The sequence below is a fragment of the Callospermophilus lateralis genome, chromosome 1, assembly GCF_048772815.1.
Source record: "Callospermophilus lateralis isolate mCalLat2 chromosome 1, mCalLat2.hap1, whole genome shotgun sequence".
In the NCBI taxonomy this organism is placed as follows: domain Eukaryota; kingdom Metazoa; phylum Chordata; class Mammalia; order Rodentia; family Sciuridae; genus Callospermophilus; species Callospermophilus lateralis.
In genome coordinates this window covers 80,645,474-80,670,035 of record NC_135305.1, presented here as the reverse complement: position 1 = coordinate 80,670,035, position 24,562 = coordinate 80,645,474, and the positions used below count along the sequence as shown (strand labels likewise).

Genomic DNA, 24,562 nt, shown 5'->3' with positions numbered 1-24,562 from the left:
AGAAATCTCTGCTTGATGAGGATAGACTAAATGAATTTTTAATCTTTTCCTGATCTAAAAAAAAAAATCCAAAAAAGTATAAAAAATAAACAAGAAAGCTCCTTCTCCAGTGACATAAGGAAATATCCACCATCCACAAACCACAAATTACAAAGACCTTAATGCCTGGACTTGGTGCTTAGTGCCTGGACTTCTGGACCAAAAGGAAAAGTACAGAGAAAATGTGTACTTCCTCCAAAACTACCACTTCCCCACAGCCCTGTCCCCACATAGGGGCACAGGGAAGGAAAGAAACTTTTAGTCCTAAATGGTTTTAAAGTTAGTCCCATCTTGTAATGTGAACAGTATAGAAAAATTGTTCAGCCCTTCCAATTCTTGGCCCCCTTCCTGTCCCCAGCTACTCTCTCATGTGGCACAGGAGAATATAGGAGTGGGAGGGGAGGTTCAGGTCCATTCAGGCCCTAGTGCTGTCCTCTGGTTGATGCATGTGTTACTGATCTCAGATGCTCAAGGATGGCCTAACTTGTCATTTGGTTCCTCAGCTTGATAGGACCTGGTGGCCTCATACTGGCTCTCACTAGAAGTACAGACTCCCTCAAAGCTTGCCACTTCTTCTATGGAATCCCCTGGCTCTTACGACCCATCTTCAGTTCTGGCCCTGGGGTCACCTTGTCCCCCTATGACAGATGGGACGGCATTGCCATTATCTCACATTTGAGCTACCTGACAAGCATTCCCTTAGAGCTAGGAATGATGGTCCTTGTATACCATAAAGGAACTGTATCCCAGCCAGAGGTCACCTCTATTTAGGGGCCTACATGGCTACAGGGCACCTCTGCCCCTGGACTCCCCCACACTTGACTGTAGGACAAAAACAAAGAATGAAACCATATATCTCCTCTCCTCAACCTCACCTCTCTGTACCTTCTCCCTCTATTCCCTCAGGGGCCAAGAGGAGAGATTTTTCTTTCTGAATACTATGAAGATACTTGGGTGATAAAATACTAGAAATCACAAAAAGGCAACGATGCCAGCTACTATCACTGTTGTTTGGCATTTTTGTGAAAGTAGTAGCCATTAAATTAGTCAAAGTAAAAAGGTTCATAAATATTGGAAAGAGGCAAAAATACCATTATTTGCAAAATACAGTAAAAATATGTTTAATAAATCTAACATTAAGTAATAAGACTGATAATAAAAATAGCAGAAAACATTTGCTTTTTATAAACAAACAGAAAACATAATGGAAGAAAAAACATGCATGACACTTATTTATTTTCTTTTTTAGTTATATAGATGGACACAATATCTTTATTTTTATTGGGTTTTTTGGTGCTGAGGATCAAACCCAGAGCCTCACATGTGGTAGGCAACTGCTCTACCACTGAGCTATAGCTCCAACCCAGAATAGCTATTTTTAAAAGAGATTAAATAACTAGAAATAAACTTAATTAAGAACTGTGCAGGACTTCTAGAAAAACAATTTCAGTATCTCACTTAGCTTCACAGAAGAAGATAAATGACAACATTTCAAAAATATCAATTATTTCTACGTCAATCTACATACTCTATGTGATCTCAATTAAAATGATAATTCATATTTTTATAATTTCACAAAAGATGCTATAATTCAGTAAAATTAAAAGGTAAGAATGACTCAGAAAAATTCTAAAGTAATAAAATTAAGGTTGCATTATTAAAAACAATATGGTAAATTGTACAGAAATAATGAGGCCAACTATGGAGGCCATAATGTTCTGTAGGTTGAAACTAAAGATATTAGCTGAAGAACCCAGATCAAGTTGTTAACTTCTATGAAGTTGCTTAAGAAATTGTGGTATTTATCCCACACTTACTGTATGGTTGTATTATACACTCCACACACAGTGGAGTCCTAAACATCATTAAAAAGAATGAAAATTATGGCATTTGCTTGTAAATGGATGGAATGAAGAGTATCATGCTAAGTGAAATTAGCCAAACTCAGAAACTCAAAGGTCGAATGCTTTCTCTTATAGGTGGAAGCTAGAGTAAAAGAAAGGAAAGAGGGAGGGAAGAATAAGATTACCTAAAGAAGCAATCAAACACTAATAGGCAAGAAAAAGGAAGTCTAGGAGAGTAGAGGAAGGAGAAGGGGGTGGGACAGAAGGGAAAGGGCAAGGGAACAGGGAGATTATGAACTGAAATCAGTTTCTACACATGCATGAATATATCCAGACAAACCCAAATCCTATGTATAACCATAAAACTCTCATATTAAAAAAAAAAAAAGAAGAAGTTGTTTACTTCTCTGTGCTAAGTCTCCTAGTGTGTAATATAAGACTACTCTAACCCATGGAGTTGTTGGGAGGATTAAATGAGGAAATACACATGAAACGGCTGGAATAACCCCTGGCACAAAGCCTCCACCATCATCATTATCTTTGTACTTGTATTTGGATTCTCTGTAACTGATACATGAGCCTATTACAATCATGTACCTATTAAAACTGCAAATTCTACTTTACTTACGGAATTTAACAAGTTAGATGTCTAAACTACCTAGAATAGAAAAATGCATAAATATATCAAGACAATCGTAGAAGATGAACATAAACAGGAGGAATAACAAATATCAAAACACCACGAAGCCATCAAAATTTTGTATACATAATATTGGCACAGGACAGACAAACAGGCCAGCAATACAAAATAACAAGTGTGATAGACTATGAAAAAGTTTCCTATTATTTGACAAAGAATGGTGTTGGATAACTGTCCACCAATTTGTCCAAAACCTGAAGTTAGACATAACCTCAGAGTTTCACAAAAAAGACAAAAATTCCAGATGCCTGAAAAAGCTAAAAATGTAATTACATATTAAGGTAAAATGAAGAAGATTATGTTTCTAAAATTAGAGTAAGAATAAATTTGAATAGGGAAGGCCTGTCCAAAATTTAAAAACTATTGACTTTTTCCCCCTAAGATAAAAAGATGGGCCTAGGGATATAGCTCCGTGGTACAGCGTTTGCCTGGAATGTGCAAGGCCCTAGGTTTGATCCCCAACACTGAAAAAGAAAAGAAAAAGAAAAGATTAAAAACAAGTTACAGATTGGGGGAAAATATCTGCAAAATAGAGAAAGAAAGAAAGGATTAATTTTCAGAATATATAAAGAAGAGTTTGCATAAGTCAATGAGAAAAGAGAAAAGAGAAAAACAAGCAAAAATATAAAATAAATATAAAAATAAATAAAATAAAGATATTGTGTCCAACTACAAGCAAAAATATGAACAGACAATTCATAGAGAGTAAAACAGCTAATAAATATGAAAAGATCCTCATCTCACTAATAACTAGAGAAAGCAAACTGACACAATAAACAATTTCACACAACAGCCTGGCAAAAAATTAAGTTTAGTAATATCAATGATGAGCTCAAATGTGAGAAAGTAGGTAAGAAGAATCACCATGAGAGGAATTAAAAACAAGTTCTGGGCTGTGGATATTGTTCAGTTGGTAGAGTGTTTGCCTTGCATGCACAAGGCCCTGGGCTCAATACCCAGCACCAAAAAAAAAAAAAAAAAAACAATTCTAGGGGCTGGGGTTCTGGCTCAATGGTAGAGCACTTGTCTAGCACAGGTGAGATGCAGGGTTCAATTTTCAGCACCACATAAAAATAAATAAAATAAAGATACTGTGTCCAACTATAAGTAAAATAATATCCAAGAAAGAAAACAAGTTCTGGGACTAGGATTATGACTCAGAGGCAGAGCACTCTCCTACCATGCATGAGGCACTGGGTTCAATCCACAGAACCACATAAAAATAAAATAAAGATATTGTGTCCACCTATAACTAAAAAATAAATATTTAGGAAAAAAAGAGAAGTTTTTGCATTTGGGGAAGACAACTTGCATTCAGCATATATTAAAAATTCACATGAGCACACACTTCACCCCAGCAATTCTACTTCCCTATAGCTACCTTAAAGTCAAAGTCATAAAAGGACACAAGGAAGCAAGTTCAAGTATTTTTCTGGACAAGATTGTTTGTAATGGCAAAAAAGATGGAAGCTTCAATGCTATGAACAAGGAAATAGCTAAACTGATAAACTCCAGTGTGGAATACTGTGTAGCAATGAAAAAGAATGAAATAAATTCATGTTTCCTGACATAATAGGCCTTCAAAATTTTTCTAAGAAAAGGAGGTAAATTGTAAAAATGTATGCTTAAGAGAAAATTAAGTTAGTTAATGACAGCAAATTACTCTCTGGGAAAGAAAGTGGTGTAATGGAAAGTGTGCACAATGGGACTTTATATTTCATTTCTATTGTTTGAAGTTTTACAAGAAAGTATACATGTATGTTTACATAATTTTAATGAAAAAATAAAATATATCTTTGTTGTAAAAAGAAAATAAAATTCCCACATAGAAGTGTTTAATGTAGACAGGGAACATATTCACCTCCCCAATCCCCCTCAACTCTCTTAAGTTTACAGCTACCTTCAAGAGTTTCGAATACATCCTATTAAACCTTTCCCTATATTAGTTAGACTTACATGTACACAGAAAATATATGGGGATATATACATGTATGGACAAATTTTATATAGATGTGATTACATGTATGCAGGCAAAGGTACATATACACATATGAGCACAAGCCTACAGTTTTCCAAAATGAGATGATTATAATGCTAAAAACAGGACAAAATAGGGTAACAAGTAAACCGTATCATGTCAAACAAAATAAACATTATTTGGCTATCACAAACGATGGGGATATGAATTGGGATACGTGCAGCTACTGAAGTAGAAGTGATCTTTTTCCTTGTTTTTTTTCCTAAATTTTCTATAATGACAATGTATCACATAGTGGCAATGAAATCTTCTAAAGATTAACAATCAACTGAGGGAATATTTTCTAAAAAATAAACATGATGAACATAAATTGCTCAACAAAGACTTCACTACTGTTAGCGCCATAAAAATCATGACAAGATCACAATTCATCTGACATCACTTACCGATCCCACTGTCATCTAATCGCATGTAGCCTTCTGCCAGTGAGCTGAAACCAGTTAATCCTCCCATTGCTGCAAAAGGAACATCCTGTCCCACTGGTTTTCCCTGAGCCATTCTTTCTTGCTTTGTTTCCACCACTGTGTCATGGGCATATGCAGGCTGACCACAAGCACATGTGAAAGAGCTATGGAATCCTGAACACTTGGAACCTGAATAAAGACGGAAAAGACGTTACATGTTTAAAGTTCAGGTACTGTACTGTCCACCCAAAGGATATGGTCAGATCTTCTGACCCTTTATCCCAGTGCCCCTGACCTCCCTGCAGGCCACTGCTCTTACTTCTGAAAGATGGTGAAGTGGTAAGTGGGTACATAAGATACGTAGAAGGAAAAAGATATTTTTGCAAAACCAGCTGGGACTAAAGAAAGGAAGTTAAAGAATGAAGTATAGGAAATGCAGGCCCTGTCCTCAAAACCCAAGTTAAATGCACATATGATGGGGACAGCCCAATGGGCAGGTCCAGGTTGAAATCATATAGAATACCCTACAGATCAACTCTGATAAAAGCCATACAGAAAAAAACAACCCATAAACCCCAAAAAGATCCAAAGGATAGTACTGATGAATGCTACAACACCAAGGAGTCATGAAAATATTATGCTAAGTCCAAGAAGTCAGTCACAAAAGACCACATATCCTATGATTTAACTTACATGAAATGTCCAGTATAGGCAAATCCATAGAAATAGAAAGTAGACTGGTGGTTGCCAAGGGGTGGAGAGAGATAGGAATAAGGAATGACTACTAACAAATATGGAGTTTCTTATTAAGGTAATGAAAATGTTCTAAAATGTATTATGCTGTTACCTGCCCAAGATTCACTTTGATGAATATATTTGAAATCATTAAATTGTATGTCTTAAAGATGTGCATTATATCTAAATGAAGTTTTTATATAAAAAAACAAGCCATATTGGAATGGAAGCCAGAATATATCATTAGTAGAATCATTACCAGCTCACACCTCTCAAAAATAGAGAGAGCCATGACACATAAATCTGCTTTATCCAACACTTATATGAAGTCTTTGAAACATGTTCATTCCTGCTCCTTTCAATTAAAATATTTTAGAGGTTAAGTTTCCCTTATCAAAAGTTCTTGGGCCTGGAAATATTTCAGATTTTAGACTTCTTTGGATTTTGGAATATTTGTATAGACTACTGATTGAGCATCCCCAATCTGAAAAATTTTGAGTATCATTATCAACCCCCCCCATAAAATTTTTTTTGATACCAGGGATTGAATTCAGGTGTACTCGACCACTGAGCCACAACCTAGCCCTATTTTATATTTTGTTTAGAGACAGGTTTTGATGGAGTTGCTTAGCACCTCACTTTTTACTGAGGCTGCTTTTGAACTGGAGATCCTCCTGCCTCAGCTTCCCAAGTCACTGGATTACAGGCATGCCCCACCTGCCTGGCTCAGCTCAAATATCTGATGTGTGAAATTCTTTTTAAAAGTCTTAAAAGGGGCTGGGGTTGTGGCTCAGCGGTAGAGCGCTCGCCTAACACGTGCAAGGCGCTGAGTTCCATCTTCAGCACCACATTAAAATAAATAAATAAAATAAAGGTATTGTATCCAAGCACAACTAATATATATATATATATATATATATATATATATATATATATATATATATATAATCTGAAAAAAATTTAGTTGAGGCCTGCAGGTGTGCAGGTGTAGTTCAGTGGTAGAGTTCTTGCCTAGCATGCACAAGACCCTGGGTTTGATCCCCCAAACAAGAAGAACAAAAGAGCAAGGAGCAGGAGAGAAGAACAAGAAAAATTTAGTTGATTAAACTCCCACTTTTTAAATTTTTGAATCAGATTGGATTGTGTCTTGTAATTCTCTAAAATATATTCCCATTAATTTATGAGGTTAGAGTTCATGATTATTAAGCATGCCAATAACTCTATGTATCTATACATTAAATTTTGCTTAGTTTTTTTAAATTCAAGATAAGATAAAATTCAAAATGAAGAGATAATTGCAGATATCAAGAGACCAAATTACCAAGAGGCTGAATTGTGTCTGCAAGTGAGGAAGGTCATGCTCATGCCTACCATTATATTTCAGTGCCTGGAATGATAGTGCCTAGGACAGAGCAGGTGCTCTGATTTATTTGCTGAATGAACTGATGTGATGTGAAAGCCCATTTGACTCCTCCTCTCTTAGGCTTTTGTTGAAAAGAAGAGTTGTTTCTGTCAGGGTTGGATCATTAATAAAGATATTTTATTGTGTGGGATGAGTTTTGGGGATTGAATTCAGGGACACTTAACCACTGAGCCACATCTCCAGCCCAATTTTGTATTTTATTTAGAGACAGGGTCTCCCTGAGTTGTTCAGCGCCTCGCCATTGCTGAGGCTGGCTTTGAACTCAAGATCCTCCTGCCTCAACCTCCCCAGCCCCTGGGATTAGAGGTGTGCCCCACTGCACCCTACTAATAAAGATATTTTGTGTAAGTAAATTAAATATATATTTTGTGTAAGTAAATCCACATATAATGCAATTTCATGGGTGTAACTCTTATAAAATAGGATGATCATAAGGAATAATCCAGGGCCATGAATAATTTGGATAATATGTGTGAGTTAATGAGGGTCCTCCTTGAGTTCCTTATCCACATCCACCTCTCTTTTAACCAAAGTCACTTCAGCCCCACATAGACACCCTCCCTCCTGTGCTCTATTCCAGTCTGCTTAGCTCTTTAATATTGGCTCTGTACCTGATTAAATTGGTACAAAGACACATTAAATATTCAATAGAGAAATTCAACCAACCTGTGGCTATGTATAATAGTGTAACTTACATGCATTGCATGTAAAACCAGGTGCAGGGCTGTGTTGATCAGCAAAGTGCTTGCACCTGCAGCGAATGGGCTGTGTGCCATTCAAAGGCACGAAAAGGTAAGCCCTGCACTGGCAGCCAGTCACTAGGCAAGGCAGATCAATGGGGCGCTGCTGTGGAATTGTTTCAAAGTCAGTTTTATGTTGCTTATACCTGAAAAAAGAAAGGGAAGACATACAAACACAATCGGGTATTACCAAAAGTTACAATCTCTATTCTGTCAGATGCAAATACAATTCTGTTTTGTTTGGTTTTGCTATTCTTGTTAATAAGGAAAACAAACTCCTCTGTATGCAGTATTTGTCAGCTTTGGTCAGAGGGAATCTTTATACTTTTAGATTTTTATTTTGAATTATATAAGAAGTTTCACAGCAATACCAAGATACATAAAATACTTGCTCATCATTGTAGATCCTTTAATATTATATGTATAACCTGAGAATGTCAAAAAGGTTCTTTATAAAAATGCTTCTGAGGGGCTGGGGATGTGGCTCAGCGGTAGAGCGCTTGCCTCACAAGTGCAAGACCCTGGGTTCAATCCTCAGCATCACATAAAAATAAATAAGTGAAATAAAGGTATTATGTCTAACTACAACTAAAAGATAAAATTTTTTTAAAAAAAGAAGTTCATTTTGGAATATATACCCTAAAAAATAATTACATGTAAAGAAAAGCATTGTGCATAAAAGCAATATTAATAATAGTATCTACAATAGCAAATATATACCATATGTGTACACATATGGTATATATTTGCTATTATATGCATATACACACATATATGGAATGGATAAGCAAACAACTAGGGGATAGTTTTCAAATTTTTTTAACCCTTTCTTCAATTAAAATCTTTCACAGAGAAATGTAAACCTCAGACCCAGGTAGCCTGAATATAAAATAGACAAAAGTAGAGTCAGTAAAAGCAGGAATTGAAGCCCCCGTTTCCTTCCCTTAACCTGCCCTTCCAACTGGTGCACCCTTGAGTCTTGCTCAGAGCTCAATGAACACATGATAAACACCACTGGGCTAGCTGGAGTATCACGCAGGTATTAAAAATCTTGTCTGAGATTACTATAATAATGTAGGTTATTATTTATATAATAAAAATATATACTTCTGTGATTCTGTCATTAAAAAAGTGCTCAATATTTTATACACACACAAAACCAACAACTAAATGAACTATGCAAAGAAAAATTACATAGATAAAGCTGTTGGATGGTGTGTGTTCTGTATACCTCCCCATTTTCCTTAATGACAATGTCTCACTTCGATAACAAGGGGGAAAAATAGTTTGAATAGAGATCTCAGTACTACAAATTTCTCCTTTGAATTTGGCTGGGTTTTTGAGGGTCAAATCCATGCTCTACAAATGCTACATAGATAAGAAACTAGCATGAAATCTTTACAAGAATAAATTATAAAACTATCATAAATTTACCAAACCCTTCTTCAGTTCTAAAAGATAGCAACACATGCCTCACCTCCATCCATCACAATATTTTTAACTGAGATTGTTAGATAAGCTTAAAGTCAATCCGTATACACATTACTCATCCTAGCAACTGCCTAAAACAACCTCTGGCAAAGTGCAACTGTAAACAGCAACTACACAAAAAGTCTCTCAAAAATGAGCCCCAGGAATTCCTATCAAAACAAGAAATTTACCCTTCAGTGGTTTCCTCAGAATAAAAAATCAAAGTTGTTGTTTGAAAACATGTAATAGGTTCAGTGGTTTTTCTGTGAAGCAGTTTGATCATTTTTATCTTTACAACTGTGAGAAGGTAGTAAAAATCTGAAGTAGAGCATGTACACAGAGAAATGCAAACCTCAGACCCAGGCAGCCTGCATCAAGGACTGGAGCCCCCTATGCTCTTTGCTTCTGTGATTGTCTTGAACAATGATCCTTGTAACCAAAAGCAAACATTGTAACAAAAGCAGTGTATGCTTATGTTTTTATTTCTAAAGAAAGGTTCTTAAAGAAGAGTATCAACACAGCTGTTCTTTAAGATGGGAAGGGTGATTAGTAAATTTGAGGAGGAATGGTTGTTTATCAATGGGTAGCATGGGACAGGTGGACACTGCTTCCTAGCCAAACTGAAAGATCCACAGCAGAGCCACAGGAGCACAAATATCTTGTTCACCAAGAAAACAGAGGTGCTTAAGGCAATAGTCTATGAGTCTAAAAGAATAGAACCAAAAAAATTTAATGACAAAAACCTTTTAGGTATTTCTATTGTTTTATGTAAAGACCTATTTTTTTTAAGGTTTTTTTTTTTGTTGTTGTTGTTTTCTTTTTTTGTTTGTTTGTTTGTTTTGGGGAGTTTTTTGTTTGTTTGTTTGTTTTAGTTGTAGATAGACAGCATGCCTTTATTTGTTTACTTTTATGTGGTGCTAAGGATCCAACCCAGTGCCTCACACTTGTGAGGCAAGCACTCTGACACTGATTTACAGCCCCAGCCCAAAGCCTATTTTTAAATGTTTCTTAATCATCACATTATTACTTATGGAAGGAGAATATGTTTTGCTATTGTTCTTATTTTCTAGTCATGAGAAAATAGCAATAAACTATGTTACCTATGTGTACAAAAACACAATGTCTCTGGGCCAACGAGTTTACAATCCATTCCTGTTGGTGATCGCCAGCTCACAAATAACCTGTTCTGTAAGCGCATAGGTAAAACTTTCTTTTTGTATTCTTCATATTCTTCAGGAGTAAAAAGTTTCCCTCCATCATCCTCACCAACAATTCTACAACAGAAAACATTGGTCTTATTACCCTTGAGAATGTTCCAGGTTACACATACTAAACTGTAATTAAAACTATACTTGTATAGTTAAAGGAAAGGCTGCTTTGAGGGTTTTTTGTTTGTTTTGTTTTGTTTTAGACACCTGTTAAGAGCCCCATTACAAACAATGATAATAAAACTTTTGCTTCTGATGGCGTTCAGCCATGCTACCCCAAAACATGACTCCTTGGCATTTGAGGAAGCAGCAGAAGCAGGAAGGCCACTCTCACCTTCCTGTGTTCTTCTTCCCTGCAGTAGGTCATACATCAGTCATTCCAGAGGTCCCCTCCCCATACCTGGAGGAAAAGCACATGCTGGAGGAGATACCATGACAGGGAGAAGAATCTGAACAAATAGGCCTTACTAAGTGCTCCCCAATTTGTACCATTAGGACACACCCTTTTGTCCTTTGGTCATACTTCTCCAGGACTATCCACTCTTCATCAAACCTAAGCATAAAAACACACAAGATCTCCTGTTTCTTTGGGTCTTCACCTCTGAAGGATCTTATAAAACTTAAATAAATTGGCAAGCTTTTCTCTTGTTAATCTGTCTTTTATCATAGGTATCTCAGCCATGAACCTAGTGATGACTGAAGAAATCTTTTCTCTCCTACTATTCCCTGATAACAAAGGATTATAAATTAAAAGTCAATGATTTCACACCATCTGCCTTTACTAATTAAGGCATATCGATGGAAGATTACTATATATTTATCTCAGTTTCTCCTGTGACTCTGAGTCAGACAGGTTCGTTCTTCTCATTAAAATCGAGAGCCTAAGCTGCTGAAAATCTATTGTTTTTGTCTTTTAAAAAAATAGTACCAACAACAACAAATCAATGAAGAAGCCAACATGATTAATTCCATACCTGAACCTAAGCCCTGGCCAGGAGTTTAAATTTATGTAGGTTCTAAAAACATGCTTGGATTTGCACAGGCTCATACCGACACCTGAGTATTAGACAATTAGGTGTTTCATTACTTAATTTCAGATTCCAAAATTTTATGGGAAAAATCAAGCCATCACAATTTTGGAGGAAAAGAAGGTACAACTAAACAAAGGTCTTCAAAGAGGAAGACATTTCTCCATAAAAATGCCCCCTAACCTCTAAAAATCATAAAAAGTGTCATTTGTAAAATGCAACATAACTTTTTTATGGAATACATACATTTTTCTGAACTTGAAACTGTTAGTTGAGGTAGAAAATAAAAAAAAAAAACCAATTATGAAATCCTTCAACCTTCTTCCTTATTTAAGCAATTGAGATATACAATAGGAAAAAAAAACTTTTTTTTTTTTTTTGGTTATTCTTTTTGTTGCTGTTTGTTTTTGCAGAGCCCAGAGGTACTCTGCCACTGAGCTACATCCACAACCCTTTTCATTTTTTAATTTGAGACATTTTCTCTCTAAACTGCACAGGCCACCCAGGACCTGTAGATCTTTCTGCCTCAGCCTGGCAATTTGCTGAGATTGCTGGCATGCAACAACACTTCTGTCCAAAGGACATTTTCTTCCAAGGAAAACTGAGGATTATTACACTTTATTATTACAATCAAGAAGAATACCTACAGAGAACAGAAAAGTATTTATCTATCTATCTATCTATCTATCTTTTATTTATTTATTTACACTTTTATTACTAGATGGATACAATACCTTTATTTTGTTTATTTTATGTGACCCGAGATCGAACCTTGTGCTTCCCGCATGCTCTGCATGCTCTCTAGCACTGAGCCACAACCCCGGCCCACAGAAAGATCTTAAAATAAACCATGTTTTTTTCCCAGGGTTGGAAATTGAAATCATGACCTCACACATGTTAAACAAGCATCCTAAATCTGAGCTACATTCCTGGGCCTTTTTTAAAATTTTGAGACGGGTCTCACAAAATTGACTAGGCTGGCCTGGAACTTACTACAGGATTCCCATGAAGTGCAGATCTTTTAAGGAAGAGATTGTTTTTCAAATTTTAAACCAGTGCCTCTCAAATTTTATTGTATTTCCAGATCCCAGGAGGTTTCCTTCAAATGCAGATTCAAATTCTTGGATCTGGGGGTGGGCCTGAAATTCTCTTTTCCAGGAAGCTCCCTGGTCATATCTATATTACAGTTCTCAGCTTCAGGTACTTTGAGTAGCAAGGACTCTACACTTCCCCTCCCATCTGCCTCCCCCGAAAACACTTAGGCATGACCAAATCAAGGAAAACTGAGGAAGAAAATTTCATTTCTGATGGACACTCATCTTTTTGACCCTTCTCACAGATCCTCTTTCATATCTAAGCACCCAAGTCCGGTTTTCCTGGCCTTTCTCAAATCCTGATGTTAAACAAGGGATCTGATAATCCCTTTTAAAGAGAAATGTTGAGTGCTATTTATGCTTGCAAAAATAATATCCACAGGCCTGCCCCTAGCACTTTCTGGGTAAGGGACAAGCTAAGGCCCAAATACACACATCTAAATATCTAAGTTCTCAGTTGTGAGAAATAGAAAGTTCAGTGGTCCCTTTTCAAAACACACTCCTTAGCCTTTTGGGGATGTAAAGTCCATTTTACCTACAGTCCTTCCCTTTGCCCACCCAGATTGTAAAATTAGCCAATCACGTAGATTATAACCCAAGGCTCCACCTATCAGGACAAGGGGCAGCACAGCCTTAGGGATAAAAGCAGGTGGACTGCCCTCCCAGTGTGCTTGCTGGAGATCTTCTTTGGTGGCATGCCCTTCTGTATTTCTAACATCAGTCAACACCAGGGCTCAGCAACTTGCTCCCAGGGAAAAAGCACAAAAACATGAAGGTTACAGGAGCCGGTTCTGCCCTGGGTAAGGGCTGAGTGTAGTTTCTATAACCTGCCTTACCCAGACCCACCTAAGAAGACATGGGGAATGACCCATCAAGTTCCTTACCCAATCTCATGATTCCAGCTCAGAATTTTCAGTCACTTCTAAACTAGCTGACAGCTGGGAAACCCATCTGCCAGAGAACCCATCTGCCCGGGACCCATCCCCAGTCGTTGTTGTGCTCCCCACACCCTCGCCCCACCTTTAGAGTAACCAGCTTTAGGAAGAGTCGCCTTCTGCTTAGGTCTCCCCAGCCCAGCCAGGATTGTGTCACCTATCATCGGTACACACACAGCTCTCCCCTTCAACTTCTCATCCTTCTGCCAGTCCTCTCGGTATTCCCCTTTGGTCTGTTTTCCAACTGTCCACATTTTTTGTTAGAAGATGGGGGAGGGGCGGAGGAGGGTTAAAAATCTTTCCATCCAAGTGCCTCAGCCTTTGTCAGAGCCTTGACAGTGAATCACATCCTCAAGCCAAAGGAGAGGCTGTGTTTCCTGTCCGGGATACAGGACTCCAAAGCCATCAAAACCACACCCGTTGGGGTGTTTTTGTCCAAACCAGCACCTCGGGGTTGGGAGCACGTTGGAAGTTCACGACTTGCCCTAACACTGGAATGACGTGCGAGCTCGAGGTCTGCTAACTGAGTGTGCTCAGCGTGGGATTCTCCAGGGGCCACATAGGAGTGGGGGAAACCACGGGGCTCTGCAAGAATACAGTCCACATCCCTCTGGGAAGCGGAGGCTAAACGGCCGCGGCAGACCCCGATTGCTGACTAGAACTCCGGGTCAGCATATTTAATTTCAGCAAGACGAGATGTGAAATTAATCCAGGCCTCCCTCAACAGCCTGGGAAGAGATTCCCGATCCCAGCGCTCGCCCGGCAGGAGGCCAGGGCCAGCGCCACCAGTCCCCCTCGGCGAGGGAGACCGAGCGGGCCCGGAGTTCTCGGCCGGCGGAGGGGCGGGACGTGAGCCCCGAGCGGCCTCACCTGCGGTACTCCAGGTACTCGTCCACCGCCGCGGCGCCGCCGGGGGGCAACCTCAGCCGCTCCATGGCCGCTGGAGGCTAAAGTCGCCTGCGCCACTCGCCCCGAGCTCGGCCTGCGCGCGCCAGCACACAGCCCAGCAGCCGGGACAGCCCCGTGGATTGGCCCAGCCCAAAGATCCCCGCGGGCGGGCGCCGTGACCGCGCAGGTGGCGAGCGCTGCTGCCTGGCGGCACAGGCAGAGGCACGTGAGCCCTTGTGCTGCAGCACGGCCCTGGCCGCCTGGGGGCAGTTTGCAGCCGGCCAAAGAGGATTCCCGACACTGCTCCCTTCTGGCCAGTGTCCTTGTAAGTAACAAGGGAGCACAATGCCTTTTATATCATGGATTCATGGGAAATAGCTCTTTTCACTTAATCCAAGTCTTGGAAACAAGCTATTTCCAGAAAATCCTGGTGTGTTTGAAGCTGGCCTCACCACAATAGCAGTGTTTTCAAAATTGGCTTTGGTTTTTTTTTTTTTTTTATGTTCTTTTTTTTTTAAATTAATTTTTATTGTTGGTTGTTCAAAACATTACATAGTTCTTGATATATCATATTTCACACTTTGATTCAAGTGGGTTATGAACTCCCATTTTTACCCCATGTACAGATTGCAGAATCACATCAGTTGCACAACTATTGATTTACATATTGACATTCTGGTTTACATATTGCCATTCTGGTGTCTGGTGTCTCAAAATTGGCTTTGAACACTAATAAGGGGACTGAAGATATTATTCAATGGTAGAGCTAGTGTTGGGCAAGCAGGAGGCCCTGGTTTCCAACCTCAGGACCACAAAAAATAATAGAATTTCTTAAAAATTGATATAATCATGGGTATTTGAGTCTAGTTTGAAAAGAAAACATGGTCCTCAAAAAAAGTACATAATAAGTTTAAGGGAAAATAATTTAGTTAAGCTTTTGATGGTTTGTTTTTCCTTTGTTGTTGTTATTTATACACACACACACACACACACACACATATCTTCATTAGTTGTTGATGAAAATTTTTATTTTATATATTTATTTTTATGTAGTGCTGAGAATCGAACCTAGTGCTTCACATATGCTAGGCAAGTACTCTACCACTGAGCCACAATCCCAGCCCCAATTTTTTTTAACCTTTGGAAATATTTCCACTAAATTTGCCTGAATTTGAATTACCATGCCAAAGGGGTAGGAAATCTACTACTCAGGAGGGAGGAGCACTTAAACTCTGAAGCTCCCTGGGGATCCACTCTAGTACCCTCTGTAAATTAAAGGCATAACACTCTTTATTGCCCATCACTTTATTGTGCTTTTCAGAAATCATTGTTTTTTTGGTTTTGTTTTCACAAATTGAAGGTCTGTGGCAACCCAACATCAAATCAGTTTATCACAGCTAGTTTTCCAACAGCATGTGCTAACTTGATGTCTCTGTCACATTTTGGTATTTCTCGTGATATTTCAAAATTTTTTATTATTATTGTATCTGTTATGTTCTGTAATCCATGATATTTGATATTACTATTGTAATTGTTTTATTAAGAGCACCGAACTACAGCATATAAAACAATAAACTTTGTTTTGTTTTTGGTTTTATGGTGCTAAGGTTCCAACCGATGGTCTTGTCCAAGCTAGGCAAATTCTATACTACTCTGCAAAAACCCCAATCCTAAAACGTTGAAGTTGACCAATAAAAGCTTGTGTGTTCTGACTATTCCACCTACCTGCCAGTCCGAAATCTGTTTTTACTTCCTCAGGCCTCCCTATTCCCTGAGATACAACATCAAACATAAGCAAAGTAATGACCTGACAGTGGCCTCTAAGTGTTCAAATGAAAGGAAGAGTTCACACCTCTCACTTTAAATCCAGAGCTAGAGGGCTGGGGACATACATAACTCAGTGGTAGAGCACTTGCCTAGCATATATGAGATGCTGGGTTTGATTCTCTTATATTTATAAGGAAAATAAAGGTTTGTTGCCAACTAAGAAAACATTAAAAATAAATAAATAAATAAATAAATAAATAAATAAATCCAAAGCTAGAAATGTTTAGGCTTAGTAGAAAGGTGAGACAGGACAAAAGATTTTGTGAAGAAAACTTTAGTTTTCTGCATGAAAAGTCAAATCAGTCACAAATTTATTTTACACCAAATCCCTACTCAGAACAAAACCCTGACTCTCTTCAATTCAGGGAAGGCTGAGAGAGGTGAAGAAACTGCAGAAGAAAAGTCTGCAGCTGGAGAGGTTGGTTCGTGAGGCTCAAGGAAAGAAGCCATCTTCATAACATAAAACTGCAAAGCAAAGCAAGAAGTGCTGATGTAGATGCTGCAGCAAGTCATCCAGAAGTTCTAGCAGAAATAATTAAAGAAGGTTATTACACTAAAGAAGAGATCCAACAGACTTGTACTAGATGAAGATGTGTCTAGGACTGTTAGCTGGAGAGTAGTCAATGCCTGGCTTCAAAGCTTCAGAGGACAGACTGGCTCAGTTATGAGGGGCTAATGTAGCTAGTGGCTTTAAATTAAAGGCAGTGATTACTTATCATTCCAAAAATCCTAAGGCCATTAAGAATTATAGTAAATCTTCTCTTCCAACACTGTACAAATGGAACAACAAAGCCTGGGTAACTGTATAGTTTACTGTTTGCTGCTCACTGCTGAAACCTATTGCTCAGAGGAAAAAAAAAAATTTCATTTAAAATATTTCTGTCATTGACAGTCCACCTGGTCACCCCAATGCTCTGACAGAGATTAATAGAGAATGAAATTAAGAAAAAAGAGAATAAAATCAATGTTGATTTCATGATATCATTCTTCCACCCATGAAGCAAGAAGTCATTTGAACTTTCAAGACTTACTATTTTAGAAACACATTAGAAAAAACTATAGCTACTATAGATACTGATTTATTTGATGGAGCTGGGCAAAGTAAATTGAAGACTTCTGGAAAGGTTTCACCATTCTAAATGCCATTGTTAAGTTTAGCTTAAGCTGTCTCTGTACATTTTTAACCAAAAGAATTGAAGGTTTTTCTGTACATAATGAAATATAACCTAATTTGATACATGAACAGACTGTAACCTACTCTTACAACAAGTAGCTGAATCGCAGCATATCACAAGTGGCAAAGTGTTCAAACCATGTTCAAATAAGACAAATGTGAGCTATAATCAGCTGAGCTATTTCTGTGCCTTGCTTTCATTTTCTGTACATCACTTCCATTCTCTGGTTATAAATATAACCCCAACCATTTGGTAGAAGAGGTCATTCTGAACTATTTTTGGTCCAGACTGTTGCCCGATTCTAGAATTACAAATGAAGCCAATTGATGATGTGCAAATCTAGATTTGTTGTAATCTTATCTTTTAACACTATAAGAACATTAATGCCTTATTTGAGATCAGAATATCAATAGTAACGGGAGTTTGGAAGAAGTTGGTTCCAACCCTCATGGTTGACATGCAGTGGCTCTAGATGTCAGTGGAAGAAGTAACTGCAGATATGGTAAAAACAGTAAGAGAACTAGAATTAGATGTAGAATGTGGAGATGTCGCAGAATTCCTACAATCTCATGATGGATTATAATAGATGAGGAGTTGCTTCTCATGAATGGGCAAAGAAGGTGGTTTCTTGAGATGAAAACTACTCCTGGTGAAGATGCTGTAAATACTGTCGAAATGACAAGAAAGGATGGAAAATATTACAAAACTTAGCTGATAAAGTAGTGACAGGGTTTAAGATAAGATAATTGATTTCAAATGCAAAAGAACCTCTACTGTGGATAAAATGCTATGAAATAGTGTTGCATGCTACAGAGAAATCTTCTATAACAGGAAGAGTTGATCAATGCAGCAAATGTAAAAAAAAAAAAAAAAAAAAAAAAAAAAGAATTGCTACAGTCACCCCAGCTTTGAGGAACCACCACCCTGATGAGTCAACATCCATCAACATCAAAACAACCAACAAAATGATTGCCCCTGTCTGAAGGTTCAGGTGACTATTAACATTATTTTAGCAATAAAGTTTTTTGAATTCAAGTAAACACTTTTTTAAGACATGATCTTATACACTTAATAGACACATGTAGAGTAGAAACATAATGTTTTGGGGCTGGGGTTATGGCTCAGTGGTAGAGCACTTGCCTAGCACAGGCAAGGCCCGGGTTTGATCCTCAGCACCACATAAAAATAAATAAATAAAGTTTTTTTTTTTTTTAAAAAAAAAAAAAAAAAGAAATGTTTTTGTGTACTGGAAAGCACACCCCAAAAAATTCATGAACGCCCTTAATTGCAGTGCTCACTTTTTTGCCTCATGGGAGATCAGAATATCAATAGTAATGGAACTTTGGATGCTGACAGAATAGGCAAATAATAAGAAAATATTGAACCACAATGCTTGCTTTCAAAAGTACTTTCTTACATTTTTCAGGTCCAAAAAGTAAAATATTATGTAGACAACTTGTTTGGGTGCCCCTCACCCTTATTAGTGCCCTTTGCCCCATTTTGAAGCCATCCCTCTGTTCAGGCAGGTCCCATTGCCACTCTTGACTTCCTATCAAGTGTTTGTTAACCAAAGTGCAATAACTCAGCCATAACCTAATAAGCTATGAAGTCTCCCAGACATTTATACATTCTATAGAGACTTGTTAAAGCAAAAAAGTGTTCAACAGATAAATGAGTAACAAAGTTCTAGCCAATATGCTGGTCCTACAATCCCTGCAGCACTCCAGCCCCCTCCCCCACTTCATGACAACTCAAACAGTTGTTCCCTCCTGGCCCAAGCCAGATCTTTATTTAATAAACAAGGAACTATGCAATGTGTGTTATGTGATGAAAAAAATACTTATAGTATAAGTCTCACTAATCTTCAACTCATGTCATATGAGTCTTCTGAGATGCTAGCAGTATTTTCCACTCTTCTGAGATGCTAGCAGTATTTTCCACTCTTCTGAGATGCTAGCAGTATTTTCCACTCTTCTGAGATGCTAGCAGTATTTTCCACTCTTCTGAGATGCTAGCAGTATTTTCTACTCTTCTCTACCCTGCAAACTCCTCTTTTAAATCCAAGGCAGGCATCTTGTTCTCTGGAAGACTTTCCTTCCTGCCACCAGCTAAAGGCAGTTCTTCTTAGGCACTCTCCACTGGAGCACTTAGCACTTTGTTTATTATTATTCTCATATCTCCAGGCAAATTTTTTGAAAGCAGAACTCTGGAAAGCTTCTGTCCCCAGTTGTATGTTGAAAATAATAAAAGCATCTCTCCCATGAGAATGAACTGAGATAACTCCTTTAAAGCACTTGCTCCACATTTAATTAGCTCTCAGTAAAGGACAGCTACAATAAAAGTATAATTGTATTGGTGCTGGGAGTGTGACTCAATGGTAGAGCACTTGCCTACCACAGTGTGAGGCACTGGGTTGGATCCTCACCACTGCATAAAAATAAATAAAATAAAAAGAAGGGATTGTGTCCATCTACAATTTAAAAAAATTTTTTTAAACTACACTTGTATAACCTTGGGTATTGCTACAATTTTGATATATAATCACTTTATTGAAAGTTTGTTAAATGAGTATTAGTTAATGGTCTTTAATACAGTGTTAACCCTGATTTGTCAATATTGACTATTGAAATTTCATACCAAATTTTCATATACCATGTTGGTGTCATTTTATTTTTGAAGGTAACCCTGCTTTACAATAGAAAAATAAATACATTCATATGAGGAAAAGATCTCCTTGATTTTATTTCATTAGTATGTTTTAGTTATCTTACATTTTAAAATCAAGACAATAAGTTTAAAATGATCCCTTTTCCCGTCTTTTTTTTGGGGGGGATACTTTTCTTGATTCATACAAGAAGTTATCTAAAAAAAAATAATGACTGCTTTCAAAACTTATTTCATAAACAGATCATGTTTTGTTGTATTTACCCCCACAACAAAAATTTTAATGTATCCTAAACATTTCTAAGCTCCTTACCATGGCCCAATTAACTGGATTACTATCGATACAATACAAATGATAGAACAACAAAAGAATTTGCAAAATTCCTTTGAGGATTGAGATTTTATTTATTAAAGAAGTTTTTGACTCTTAAAATGAGTCTTGGTCTGTATTTTAATTTACTTTCTTGAATTTCTCATAAGTGTCTCTCATCTTACTAATCAAACAAATATATAAAAGTTGACTAGTATGGGGTGGTTTTGGTCAGCTTTTGCATCTGTGTCACCAAAATACCTAAGAACAATATAAAGGAGGAAGAGTCCATTTTGGCTCATGGTTTCAGAGGTCTCATTGCTGAGATGGCCAACCCCATTGTACTGGCCCTCAAGTGAGGCAAAACATCTAAGGCAAACTGGTGTGGTTAAGGAAAGCAGCTCAGGACATGACAATCAGAAAACAGAGCTCCACTAACCAGGGACAAAATATAAACCCTGAAGGCATGCCTCCAGTGACCTACTTCCTCCATTGATTCATACTCTACCTGCCTATAGCTATCGCCCAGTTAAGCTGTATCAGTGGATTAACCCACTGATTAGGTTAAGGCTCTCATAACCTAATCATTTCACCTCTAAACATTCTTGTTTTATCTTACAATGAAGCTTAAGGGGGGGATACTTCATATATAAACCACAAGAAGAGTTATTTTATTTTACTTTAGCAAATTTTACTCTTTATACATTTAGGGAAACTGAATCTTATTGCAGATGTAGTCAACACTGAACATAGATCTACACTGAACTTATTTCTACAACCTATAACCATTCATCTTACAAATATTACCATCTACCTATTGCATATCAAGTATTATACTAGGATCTCAGGGTATAGGGAGATAAACAAAACAGAAAAGTAAGCAGTTGCTATGGTTTGAGTATGCCCTCTGAGGGTTCTTGTGTTGGAAGCTTGGCCTTGGTGTGGCAGCACAGAGGTGGTGGAATCCTTAAGAGGTAGAACCTAGTGCTAGGCGATCAGACCATTGGGAGTGTTGCCCTCATTAGATTAAAGTAGTTCTCATAGGACCCTGAGAGAGTGAGTTGGTACAAAATAGCAAGCCTGACTCTGGGTTCAATCCTTGGTACCAAAAAAGTATAGCTCATTATTTCAAACAGTATACTGTGTGATACTTATGGTTATAAATACAGATTGTGTGGTGATACAGTCTAAGAATTATGGTACTAAGAAACATCTTTCTATTGTGTCATATATGCTACTGCTCAGACTCCTTTTTTTGTGTTAAATTAACAAGTATGTATTGAACATGTTCTTTCAGCAAAGCCTTATGTTAGAAAATTGAGATAATCATTCAATAGTTCTTCTTTCACATATTCTCTTCTTAAGATCTCAAAGGGTTTTAGACATATCATGCTTAATTTTTCAAAAACCCCATGGAGTCACATAAGATAGACATTATCAGTGCTTTGGATCTGGAAGTTCTGAATTAGAAAATACACATTTTCCCGAAGTCATACCATTACAGCATGAAAGTTTAAAACCCAACCTCAACTCTAAAACCTAAGGTATTTTAAAATAATCGACTTCAACATAGTATTTCTATATCATTTCAATATTTTTCTTCATAGAAAAAATTAAAAGATTTAATAAAGTTATGTTAGTCAACTTTTCACTGCTGGTATATACCTGAGAAAAACAACTTCAAGGAGGAAAGACTTATGTTGGCTTATGATTTCAGAGGTCCTTAGTTGATTAGCCCCATTGCTTTGAGGCTTAGGTGAGGCTGAACATCATGGCAGAAGGGTGTGGAGGGAAACTGCTCAGCTCATGACAGCCAGGAAGCAGAACAGGGGGCAGCAAGGAAGAAACTGGGGACAAGATATTCTATCCAGGGCATGCCCCATGATCCACTTCCCAAATAGGCCCCATCTCCTAAGGTCTCTACCAGCTGCCATCAATTATTAATTTGTCAATGGATTAATCCATGATGAGGTCAGAATCCTCATGATCCAATCCCATCCCAACACCCCACCTCTGACTATTGCTGTACTGGGGACCAAGCCTTCAATACACAAGCCTTTAGGGAATGTTCAATTCCCATGTATCACAGTAGTTTCAAATACTCATTAAACGTCATTTGAAGGCAAACAAAAATGTTTCAAATTGAATATAACCTAATGCTTTGTGTAATTCTCACACCAGTGATTCATAATGTTTCCTTTTTTTCCCCAGGCCTTCATATCAACAATCCTCTCACCTCCAACAGAGTCCTCAGAGCCATAGCTCATTTCATTGCCTAAAAAATTTGTAGATATTAAAGAAAGGGGGCGGTAGATAAAATGAAGCACTAGAGTCAGGCATGGTGATACACATCTGTAATCCCAGTTACTCAGAAGGCTGAAGCAGGAGGATCATGAGCTTAAGGCCAGCCTAAATAAATTAGACCCACTCTCAAAATAAAAAATAAAAAGGGCTGGGGATATAGCTCAGTAGTAGAGCATCCCTGGGTTCATATACTCAATACTACAAAAGAAAACAACAACAACACAGAAAGAGTTAAGGTAAAAAATTTAAAAAAATAAAATAAAATAAAACAGTAATTTATTAAAGTGAATAATGCTGCTAACACATATTAAAAAAGCACTGTGAAGTTACACTTGACCTACATCAGACTTATTGTCTTAAACACACTCAACAAATATTTGAAAGACACAGAAACAGATAAAATCTTAAAAAACAAACAAACAAACAAACAAAAAACATTAAAATTTAAATAATCTTTGTAGCCGGGCTGGGGTTGTAGCTCAGTGGAAGAGTACTTGCCTAGCATGTAAGAGATTGGGGTTTGATTCTCAGCACCACATACCAATAAATAAAATAAAGGTCCATTAACCACTAAACTATATTTTTAAAAAGCTGTAAAACGGCACATATTTAGCATATGCAAGGCCGTCAGTTCAACACCCAGCACCAAAAAAAAAAAAAAACCCAAGCTATGAAATGACAAAATTGATCTGTTTAAGTCTAACCACTACCCAATCCCTTCCTCACTCTTTAACCTAATTATAGATAAGCCACTAAACACTCTATCTTCCCCTTATGCTGCAAAATCCTTCTGACCTGTTCCTCATGATCTAAAACAAAGTCTGAGGATAGTCACCTACCTTGGATTTTCTATGCTTTTTTGGGGGCACTATTGGGAGTTGTTCCTGGGGTGCTGTATTACTAAGCTATATCCCCAGCCCTTTTTATTTACTCATTTATTTTGAAACAGGATCTACCTATAGTGCCAAAGTTATTCTTGAATTTACACACCTCCTGCCTCAGCCTCCTAAAATGCTAGGATTATAAGTGTCACCATGCCAGCCTTGCCCTTATTTTTCCATTCAAGTGGTAACATTTTGCCAGTTTGTCTCCCAAAAATGGGTAATTTATCACACTTTATTATTACCTTCCAGCATCTTAAATAACATATGCAAAGTGATCAGACTTTAGAGGTGCCCCCACACAAAGAGCTAAATATTTTATTTGCAACCAAAATGCTTAAAAATTTAATGAAAGATATATGTAATACAGCCAAACAACAGATTAACCATTATACTTACTGAATTGGAAAGGAATTTATATATTATACAAAAAAAGATCAACTTTGTTAAGAACTATTGGTTAGGAGAATGGTAGGGCTCAATGCTTGAGAATAAATTAAAAAAAAAAAATCAGAGAAGCAAAATGGGAAGAACATCTGAAATCTTTCTGCCCAGGGATACATACTGTTGACATTTTAGTATACAAATGTCAATCTCTGGGCTGGGGATGTCGCTCAGTGGTAGAACACATGCCTAGCATATGCAAGGCCCAGGGTTCAATCCCCAGCACTGCAAAAGAGAATAACAGTTACTTTGATATCTGAATGGCCACATTCTCTACTGACTTACCATTTCCACTTAAAATCTGGAGTTCTCAACTAAACTTTAAACTCAACTCTAAATTGCCCCAGGCTGCATTTCTTACCTGAGTCTTTCTGGCCAACCACCTCTCTTGTTCCTGCTCAGTTCTGCAGA

At 37.6% G+C, this 24,562-nt stretch overlaps 1 protein-coding gene across 1 annotated transcript in view; it reads right to left on the bottom strand.

Annotated features, from left to right (window-relative positions):
* Positions 1-14,623, bottom strand: part of LOC143405081 (protein FAM221A) — a 29,945-nt gene extending 15,322 nt beyond the window's left edge. Inside the window, exons 1-4 of the mRNA XM_076863426.2 lie at positions 14,529-14,623; positions 10,494-10,667; positions 7,879-8,069; positions 5,008-5,214 (exon numbers count right to left, since the gene is read on the bottom strand). Coding sequence (XP_076719541.2) covers positions 5,008-5,214; positions 7,879-8,069; positions 10,494-10,667; positions 14,529-14,593 — 637 coding nt within the window. The 5' untranslated portion in view covers positions 14,594-14,623. The remainder of the gene's footprint in view (positions 1-5,007; positions 5,215-7,878; positions 8,070-10,493; positions 10,668-14,528) is intronic.
* Positions 14,624-24,562: the final 9,939 nt, after the last annotated feature.